Source organism: Salmo salar, chromosome ssa26 (genome assembly GCF_905237065.1).
Source record: "Salmo salar chromosome ssa26, Ssal_v3.1, whole genome shotgun sequence".
NCBI lineage: Eukaryota > Metazoa > Chordata > Actinopteri > Salmoniformes > Salmonidae > Salmo > Salmo salar.
In genome coordinates this window covers 41,468,973-41,479,587 of record NC_059467.1, presented here as the reverse complement: position 1 = coordinate 41,479,587, position 10,615 = coordinate 41,468,973, and the positions used below count along the sequence as shown (strand labels likewise).

Genomic DNA, 10,615 nt, shown 5'->3' with positions numbered 1-10,615 from the left:
GAGAGTGGAATAGAATGGAACTCCTAGGTGACAGAATAGAATAGAATGGAACTCCTAGGTGGGAGAATAGAATAGAATGGAACTCCTGGGTGGGAGAATAGAATAGAATGGAACTCCTAGGTGACAGAATAGAATAGAAAGGAACTCCTTGGTGGGAGAGTAGAATAGAATGGAACTCCTAGGTGACAGAATAGAATAGAAAGGAACTCCTAGGTGGGAAATTCACAAACGCATGCAAATTGTAACTGAATAGAAATGGAGCTGAAGCTCTGCTTTGAATAACACAGAAACCCATATTACCTAATGAGAACTCTACAAAGACTTCTCTTCAACAAAGAATAGAATGACTGTGGTTTTGTTAAAACCCGCAATACAACGCAATTTCTGAGTCTGAACTAGAAAACTACAAAAATGATTATTGACTTCAAGCTGCAGAAGATGAGCACCCCAACTTGTTTCAGACCTCATGCTGTTCAGCCAGCAATTACATGACTCATCCAGAGTCCACACCTCCCCATCACTCCTTCCATCCTCCCTCAGAAGTTGTAGCCAAACCAGTCTTTGATAGCAGCGAATACTGTTTTAATCCCAAACCACGTCAAAACTGCAAGACACCCTTTACTAGGAGGGAGAGAGGAAGAGAAAAAAAAATTCACACACACCAAGTCCTCCACTAAGCCTTTGTATTGCCTCCCTCAAGCTAATGTCTGACCTAGCTTAACACGAGCACACACACAGAGTCAGGCTCCCTATGGATTTGTGTGTTTGTGTGTGCCAGGCACGTGCCCACCTCAGGGGCTTGATGAGGAATGACTTTCACCATGATTAGAATGTGGGGGGAGATGGAGCCATCAGGCCTGCTGCTGTGTAGCTGATGTGCTTTGATTTGCTTGGTGGTAATGGCCATAAGAGGAGGGAGAGCCAGGCTGGTGTGGTGCACTATAGGAAGCAAGGACGCTATTGACGAGGGTAGCCTAGGTTTGTGGCAGATGCTGTGCATCTATTCTAATTACTGTGATCAAGAACCCTCTATAAATGGAAGTTACTGCTCATTACCGACCGGATCAATCACCCCCTGTTGTCAATCAATGTTCTTGGTGAACTGTGATTAAAACTGTGTTTGCCTGTTCTTCTGTGGAATACACTTTGTCTTGTTACTGCCATAGGATTGGATCATTATTGAACCTTTTTGGAGGATTGCACTCCATTTCTTTATCTGTTAAGGGGGACACATAACACCAGTACAGTACTGCAGCAGGTAGTCACATGTAGGGCTTTAGCTGTCACTGAATAATGCCAGCTGGTGAATGTCAAGCAAATAACTGCCGGTCTCACGGTAATTGACCATTAATTAACATTAACACATTTAGCATCTTCTAGCTTCCACACATAGCCTACAAGCCACTAACGCAGACCTTTGGAACATCTACATTTTAAAAAGTCTAATAAATCCATGTAATATAGCCTCCATTATTTATTACAGACAGGTCTAAAGAAACATGATATGAAGAAGAACAGAATAGCATACTCTGAGTTGTCCTTATGTTAGGTCCTGATCCGGCTATGTCATATGGCTATGGGCTGCACTAGTTCATTTAGCAGACAAGATTTGGTTAGAATGGGATTATTTTATATTACTTTATAGTATGAAGAATACCATTGAAGAAAGCTGAATAAAATAGTAATATTTTCTCAATGATTTGAGGAAGTGCTCATATGCAGCTATTCTGTGTTGAGCGGTTAACAAAGAAACAGGTACTCCTATATGCTTAATTTAAATTTATTAATGTAACTTTGTTCTACAAACGTTGGGGTATATGTTTTGATTTTTTTATATATTGATGCGACTCTAGAATTATTTGTAAAAAATTGCATTAAAAAGCATTTTTTTGTGCAGGCTGTACACACTTCATCAGTCTCTCCATTCACAATTTGACAAGCACTTGATAATGTCTCGAAATTCCCAGCGTCATCCCCATTATGTGGCCGTAATGCCCTCTAAAAAAATATTTGCCTTTTGTGGCAGTTGTGCCCTTGAGCTGAATATAATAATTATAATTCCCTTCTCCCTACGTGCTCCGAAGCACCTCTCACTCACATAGCTCTCTGTCACGTGATCAGGTCTTTCTCACAGGCTACAAGTGAAAACAGACACATCAGGGACGCAACTGCGCATGTAGATATTGGAAGAACTGTCCACATTTAATTTTCGTCAGCCAACAAGATCAGTAGGCCTAACGAACATCAAAAGCACTAGCCTATGTCAATCTACTATCCCCCATTAGTACAAAAGTTGACCTATTCTGTGCGAGAAATAAATATTTCAAACATAGTCTAAGACAGTTGTGGGATGCAATAGTTTGCAAATTAATACAACCACTAGCATCCAAATCCCTTTTTTACACAATGAGGCTAATGCAACAGATCAGAACGTTTAGCTTCAAATGTTGATAAACTATTAGGCTATTTCTTCACATTATAAGCACAGCAATGTGCACACAGCAATAGGTCATAAGCGTGAATGTTCCATTAACAGGAAAACACCATTATCAAAAGTGACCGCAAATGTGATTATGCATGTCATGCTTTTATTAACCTCTCTAGGGTACGTGGGACGCTACCATCCCACCTGACCAACATCCAGTGAAAGTGCAGGGCGCCAAATTCAAACAACAGAAATTTCATAATTAAAATTCCTCAAACATACAAGCATTATACACCATTTTAAAGATAAACTTCATGTTAATCCAATCACAGTGTCCGATTTCAAAAAGGCTTTACGGCGAAAGCATACCATGCGATTATGTTAGGTCAGCGCCTAGTCACAAAATAACATACAGCCATTTTCCAGCCAAAGAGAGGAGTCACAAAAAGCAGAAATAGAGATAAAATGAATCACTAACCTTGGATGATCTTCATCAGATGGCACTCATAGGACTTCATGTTACACAATACATGTATGTTTTGTTTGACAAAGTTCATATTTATATCCAAAAATCTCAGTTTACATTGGCGCGTTATGTTCAGTAATGTTTTGCCTCAAAAACATCCGGTGATTTTGCAGAGAGCCACATCAATTTACAGAAATACTCATCATAAACGTTGATGAAAGATAAACTTCTCCTTAATGCAACCGCTTTACGGTGAAAGCACACCATGCGATAATCTGAGTACAGCGCTCAGCCACCACAACAAGCCATACAGATACCCGCCATGTTGTGGAGTCAACAAAAGTCAGAAATAGCGTTATAAATATTCACTTACAGTGAGGGAAACAAGTATTTGATTCCCTGCTGATTTTGTACGTTTGCCCACTGACAAAGAAATGATCAGTCTATAATTTTAATGGTAGGTTTATTTTAACAGTGAGAGACAGAATAACAACAAAGAAATCCAGAAAAATGCATGTCAAAAATGTTATAAATTGATTTGCATTTTAATGAGGGAAATAAGTATCTGACCCCCTCTCAATCAGAAAGATTTCTGGCTCCCAGGTGTCTTTTATACAGGTAACGAGCTGAGATTAGGAGCACACTCTTAATCTCAGTTTGTTACCTGTATAAAAGACACCTGTCCACAGAAGCAATCAATCAATCAGATTCCAAACTCTCCACCATGGCCAAGACCAAAGAGCTCTCCAAGGATGTCAGGGACAAGATTGTAGACCTACACAAGGCTGGAATGGGCTACAAGACCATCGCCAAGCAGCTTGGTGAGAAGGTGACAACAGGAAAAACACAAAAGAACTGTCAATCTCTCTCGGCCTGGGGCTCCGTGCAATGATCATGAGAACGGTGAGGAATCAGCCCAGAACTACATGGGAAGATCTACAAAAATGAAGAACTACAAAAATGACTAAAATCTTGTCAATGATCTCAAGGGAGCTGGGAGCATAGTCACCAAGAAAACAATTGGTAACACACTACGCCGTGAAGGACTGAAATCCTGCAGCGCCCGCAAGGTCCCCCTGCTCAAGAAAGCACATATACATGCCCGTCTGAAGTTTGCCAATGAACATCTGAATGATTCAGAGGACAACTGGGTGAAAGTGTTGTGGTCAGATGAGACCAAGATGGAGCTCTTTGGCATCAACTCAACTCGCCGTGTTGGAGGAGGAGGAATGCTGCCTATGACCCCAAACATTATGCTTTGGGGGTGTTTTTCTGCTAAGGGGACAGGACAACTTCACCGCATCAAAGGGATGATGGACGGGGCCATGTACCGTCAAATCTTGAGTGAGAACCTCCTTCCCTCAGCCAGGGCATTGAAAATGGGTCGTGGATGGGTATTCCAGCATGACAATGACCCAAAACACACGGCCAAGGCAACAAGGGAGTGGCTCAAGAAGAAGCACATTAAGGTCCTGGAGTGGCCTAGCCAGTCTCCAGACCTTAATCCCATAGAAAATCTGTGGAGGGAGCTGAAGGTTCGACTTGCCAAACGTCAGCCTCGAAACCTTAATGACTTGGAGAAGATCTGCAAAGAGGAGTGGGACAAAATCCCTCCTGAGATGTGTGCAAACCTGGTGGCCAACTACAAGAAACGTCTGACCTCTGTGATTGCCAACAAGGGTTTTGCCACCAAGTACTAAGTCATGTTTTGCAGAGGGGTCAAATACTTATTTCCTTCATTAAAATGCAAATCATTTTATAACATTTTTGACATGCGTTTTGCTGGATTTTTTTGTTGTTATTCTGTCTCTCACTGTTCAAATAAACCTACCATTAAAATTATAGACTGATCGTTTCTTTGTCAGTGGGCAAACGTACAAAATCAGCAGGGGATCAAATACTTTTTTCCCTATCTGTACCTTTGATGATCTTCACCGGAATGCACTCCCAGGAATCCCAGTTCCACAATAAATGTTGTTTTGTTCGATAAAGTCCATCTTTATGTCCAAATACCTCCTTTTTGTTTGCGCGATTAGTTCACTAATCCAAATGCACAAAGCGCAGGCACTAAGTCCAGACGAAAAGTCAAAAGAAATTCCATTAAAGTTCGTAGAAACATGTCAAACGATGTATATAATCAATCTTTAGGATTTTTTTTATCATAAATCTTCAATAATATTCCAACCGGACGATTTGGTTGTCATTAGAAAGGAAAGGGAACGGAGCTCGCACTCACGGCCGCGCGCGATAAAGAACTAAAGGCTTTCAGCTGAGCCACTTACTGTGAGTGGTCTTATTCTCTCCCCTTTCACAATAGAAGCCTGAAACAACTTTCTAAAGACTGTTGACATCTAGTGGAAGCCTTAGGAAGTGCAATCTGACCCCATTTACACTGGATGTTGGATAGGCAATCACTTGAAAAACTACAAACCTCAGATTTCCCACTTCCTGGTTGGATTTCTCTCAGGTTTTCGCCTGCCATATGAGTTCTGTTATACTCACAGACATCATTCAAACCGTTTTAGAAACTTCAGAGTGTTTTCTATCCAAATCTACTAATAATATGCATATCCTAGCTTCTGGGCCTGAGTAGCAGGCAGTTTACTTTGGGCACCTTAGTCATCCAAACTTCGAATACTCCCCCCTACCCCGAAGAAGTTAAAAAAGTGCATTTTTATGGTGACAATTATCTTTCTCCAAACTCGAAACTCCCGCATTGCGTATGTATGCAAGTTAGGCTCTACACCCACTATGAAGGTGATTTAATGTGCTTAATTTTAAGAAGTTATTTTTACACTTTAGTTGGGATACAAACCTTATCAAAACATATAGGCCTATGGGCTAGGTTACATGAGGTGTGTCACTATGATATGAAAAGTGGCAAAAAAAGATGGGCATCATTCACAAGTAATTATAATATAAATTACAAGTGATCGGCTAATGTTGTCACCCATCAGAATATTTTGTATTTAATCTTGTCATTACATATGCTAAATAATATATGTGTGACATTTTGTTTTGATTTAGAATTAACCATTATCATGCACCTGTCTCGATGTCATCTATGCACTTAAATAGCGAATGGAAGATGCTTTTCCAGCGGTTCATTTTCATGCCAGACAGGTAGCCTATACTCCTGTTGTAAAGAGAAGCAATGTGCTTAATATGACGAAAGTTGAGAAATACATTTAGTAGGCCTAGCCTATAGAAAGCTGATGGGATCCTGCTTTTTTTAATAGAGGCCATCACTCTGTTTTCTCACACAATTGCATAGCCTATAGAAATGTTGAGCAGCATGAGCTCATGGGCTCTCATGAAGTGTTTGATTAGATTTTCGATTACATTTGCATTGATGTCAGAGTGATTAGAGGGACAATAGAGTGCTGTGTACCAGGCAGTTAGCAAGTTTGGTAGGCCTCTAATGACCATCAGCAGCAGCAGAGCTTGGAGAAGCCTAATTACCGTGACTAAACGGTCACGTGGAATTTGACTACCTTCATGGCTCGTGACTGCTGGTGTGGCGGTGACACGGTCACCGTAACAGGCCTAGCCACATTAAGCCATTCTTCATGTTACTTGTCCTGTCTTGAAGATGTGGTGTTTCTTTAAGTTTGCCTGTCTCTACAGTATAGTACAGAAGCAGTGATCTAATGTGTTAGTGTTTAGTTTCTGTTCTATGTCTTATCTGTGTGTGTGTGTGTGTGTGTGTGTGTGTGTGTGTGTGTGTGTGTGTGTGTGTGTGTGTGTGTGTGTGTGTGTGTGTGGTGTGTGTGCATGAGGTTGCATGCCTGTGTGCTTATGACTTAACGTGATGCAGCCTACAGCTTGTCTATCACTGTGTCCAAACAGCCCTCTGTATATCAGTGTGTGTGTCCCATCCCCAGTGCTCTGCATCCTGTGGTGGTGGCATGCAGCGGAGGCTGGTGAAATGTGTGAACACCAAGACGGAGCCTGGGGAGGAGGAGGAGCATGCCCAGTGTGACCCTGAGCCCTGGCCAGAAAACAGCCAGAAGTGTAACCTGAATGAGTGTGACAGCAGCCCCGCTGGTAAGTAAACCACACAACAGCTTTCTGTCTTAAATAATCTATATGATAATATACACCATTTAGCAGATGCTTTCATCCAATGCGACTTATTGTCATGCGTGCATACATTTGACGTGTAGGTCATGGGGGTCCCTATGGGTGGCCTTGGGAATGGAACCCACAGTCCTGAGGTATTAAACACCGTGCTCCACCAACTCGAATTTTCATTTCCCAGAAAATTCTACACTTCCTCTGATTTTAGCTGAATGGATGGGTTAGATGGATAGACAGGCACGTAGACAGTCACGCCGGAAGGCAATCGGGCAGAGAGAGAGAGATAGACAGACGGAGAGAGAGAATCAAACAGACAAACAGACCAAGTTACAGACTCCATTACCAAGTTACAGAGTCCGGTACCAAAGATGTTGGTACAGTAAGCCAATAAATCATGGGAAGAACATCACCACTCTCCTTTCATGGCCAAATTGTTCTGTGCCGTCTTGTAGATTTCTGTAATACAAAGAACTAGTTTTGCAAGAACACTAAGACTTTCCTTGGTCTTTGTCAGTGTTCAAGGCTGTGGCTGTCACCACTTCCATACTCATAACTGACCTTTTCATGCTCTGTGTAGGAGAACTCTTATGTCAGAGTTATTTCACGGCCATACATTTCATAAAACATTTTCTTAACAGTCACTTAGTATTAGATTTGGAATATACAGGTAACTGCCAGAATAAAGGAAATACCAACATAAAGTGTCTTAATAGGGCGTTGGGCCGCCAGAACAGCTTCAATGCACCTTGGCATAGATTCTAGAAGTGTCTGGAACTCTATTGGAGGGCTGCTACACCATTCTTCCACAATAAATTCATTTGGTGTTTTGTTGATGGTGGTGGAAAACACTGTCTCGGGCATCGCTCCAGAATCTCCCATTAGTGTTAAATTGGGTTGAGATCTGGTGACTGAGATACGCGCACGCACGCACGCACGCAGGCACGCACCCACACACACACACACACACACACACACACACACACACACACACACACACACACACACACACACACACACACACACACACACACACACACACACACGTTCCTTTGAGACCCCTCTTTCAAAGTCACTGAGATCTCTTCTTCTAGCCATGGTAGGCAAAATAATGGGCAACTGGGTATTTTTATGCATGACCCTAAGCATGATGGGATGTTAATTTCTTAATTAACTCAGGAACCACACCTATGTGGAAGCACCTGCTTTCAATATACTTTGTATGCTTCATTTACTCAAGTGTTTCCTTTATTTTGGCAGTTAAATGTTGGTTGTAAACTCATATGGTGGTGAAATGCAATATTGTGTGCTAGCTTGTGAGGCATGCCAGTAAACTAAATGTGTCCTAGTTAGTTGAGAAAGACTGACTCAACAGCCATGTCTGATATAACCAGCAAACTCAATGTTTCCTAGTTAGTTGAGAAAGACTGATTCAACAATAACGTGAAGAAGTTGGATGGCTAACTACATTTGACGTTTCAGTCATTTAGCAGACTCTCTTATCCAGAGCATCTTACAGAAGTTAGTCCATACATTTTTGTACTGGTCCCCCTTGGGAATCAAGCCCACAACCCTGGAGTTGCAATTGCCATGCTCTACCAACTGAGCCACACAGGACTCGTTTATCGATCCTGTTTTGTGATATACACCTCTAATGTCGAGCCACTGTGGTTTCTGTATTGTTTATGTTATTCTCATCCTTACAGCTTGTAGCAGTTTATCTGACAATATCAATTATTGATTTTAGAGAGAGAGAGACCTCCCCAAGTAACATACTGAAGCCATGCTATCACAAGAAGCATGTTACACTACCTTATACAGTACCTGGAATCCAAGTCAGAGGAAGGTGTGCTAACTTGGTTGACTTGCGTGTGTACATGTTTGTGCCAACGTGTGTGTTCATGTGTGAATCCCTGGGGTTTAGTGGAGGGTCAGTCTGAATGCCATAAACAGCCTCCAGCAAGGATTGGACACTTCAACAGTTCTCTGACCCTCCTGTTCCTCCTTCCACTTCAGCCTCTCTCCCATGGGTCACTGGCTTTCTCGCACCCTAATTGAAGGGTGCCACCTGCTCCCCACCAAACACCACGCAAACAAGATTACACAGTGGAAAATCTGATCCTTGTGAGAAAGGTAGCTGGCTCTTCTCTGTCGTGTGTAAAGCAAAGAGAGAATCTAACTGTGCTAAATATTGACCTTTAGTATGTATCATGCTAATGCAACATGAAATATGTTATTATATAGATTTTAAACATACAGTGAAATAAATGATATAGATTTTAAACATACAGTGAAATAACATGGCCAAATGTTAATAAATAGTCAATCAGTTTTTAGGGCTGACCCAAGTTTTGTACACTACAAGACTGTTAGCCCACTGAGCTAAAGCATTAGCTTGGAAAGCTAACACAAGTCTAACTAATCACGCATTTAGAGTTCACCGAACCACCTCTGCAACAGATGTGTCTAGAACAGTGGTTCCCAACCTTTTTTGAATTTTCCAAGCGCTGAATTTTCCAGCACACCTAAAATGTCCCTATTAATTTATTTTGTGGTAATGACCTCCATCTCATCTGATCCATATTGAAAATCATCGATTTTCTGTGACAAACATTTTTTATAGGTTAAATACGGTTTATTTGAACTATTTTCATAGTTCCTTAGTCATGATTCATGTGTGTGTACCCCTTTAAGAGCGTCCCGCAAATCCCTGCTAGAAATATATTTTTTTGATCTGGTAAAATATATATTTACTTTTAAACCGTTCGGGCTACAGGCGAGTGTTTTTCTGCATTGTAAAGCTGCAAACAGACCCAAAGCCATGCTCTGTTTGTTGTTTGTTTCTATGGCAGAGGCTGTGCTACAACTAAACCTGTGCTAATGGATCTCACAGGCTAGGAGAAATGATACAAATGCTTGTGATGCAGGCCTCACAAATGATAATAAATGTAACCACAGCCTGAGCGCACTGGACTTGAAACAACCATACAGATGTATCCATGTGCCATTCAATGAATTATCTAAGAGGCTCTGGTGCTCCCAAGTACAAAATTCCCCCTACATTCCACAGGTCACGTTTAGAAGTGAGTGTTCCAAGAAATAATGAAGATTATGAAAGGTTTCGCGGCACACCTGGGAGTTCCTCAAGGCACACCAGTGTGCCGTGACACCGGTTGAAAACTGCTGGTCTAGAGCTCCACTTAAAGTGGCATTCATTATTGGCCCAGCTTATCTCTCCCTCTATCAGCTGGTAACACATATTACAACTTTAAAGACTGAGATTATCATCGACTCGTTTGACTTTCTAAATGAACGTTAGCCTTATTTCTACCCTTCCAGTCACGTCCATCTCATTCCAATCACACAGGGACCTTTGTCTTGCGGTGCATAATTACCTTGGTCACCCTTGAAACGGACTAACTGAACTGTCATTTAAAAACCCATAGAAAATTGCCTTGGCAGTGTTAGCTAATTAAAACAAGATTTAAACTGATGGTTGCTGTGTCCATTTTAGGTCTCCCAGAAATATCTCCCCATACACTATCTTCTAAGGACATGTTTTTATGTGTTAAAATTGTGTTTTCTGAGACCGGTTTGGGGCTCACAGGAGGTACATTTAGACTCGTGGAAAGTTGTTTTAGGAGATA

At 41.5% G+C, this 10,615-nt stretch overlaps 1 protein-coding gene across 1 annotated transcript in view; it reads left to right on the top strand.

Moving 5' to 3' along the window:
- LOC106592618 (A disintegrin and metalloproteinase with thrombospondin motifs 7-like) overlaps positions 1-10,615 on the top strand; it is a 166,638-nt gene that overhangs the window by 131,721 nt on the left and 24,302 nt on the right. The window contains 1 exon segment of the mRNA XM_045708312.1: positions 6,776-6,938. Within this exon segment, the coding sequence (XP_045564268.1) occupies positions 6,776-6,938 (163 nt within the window).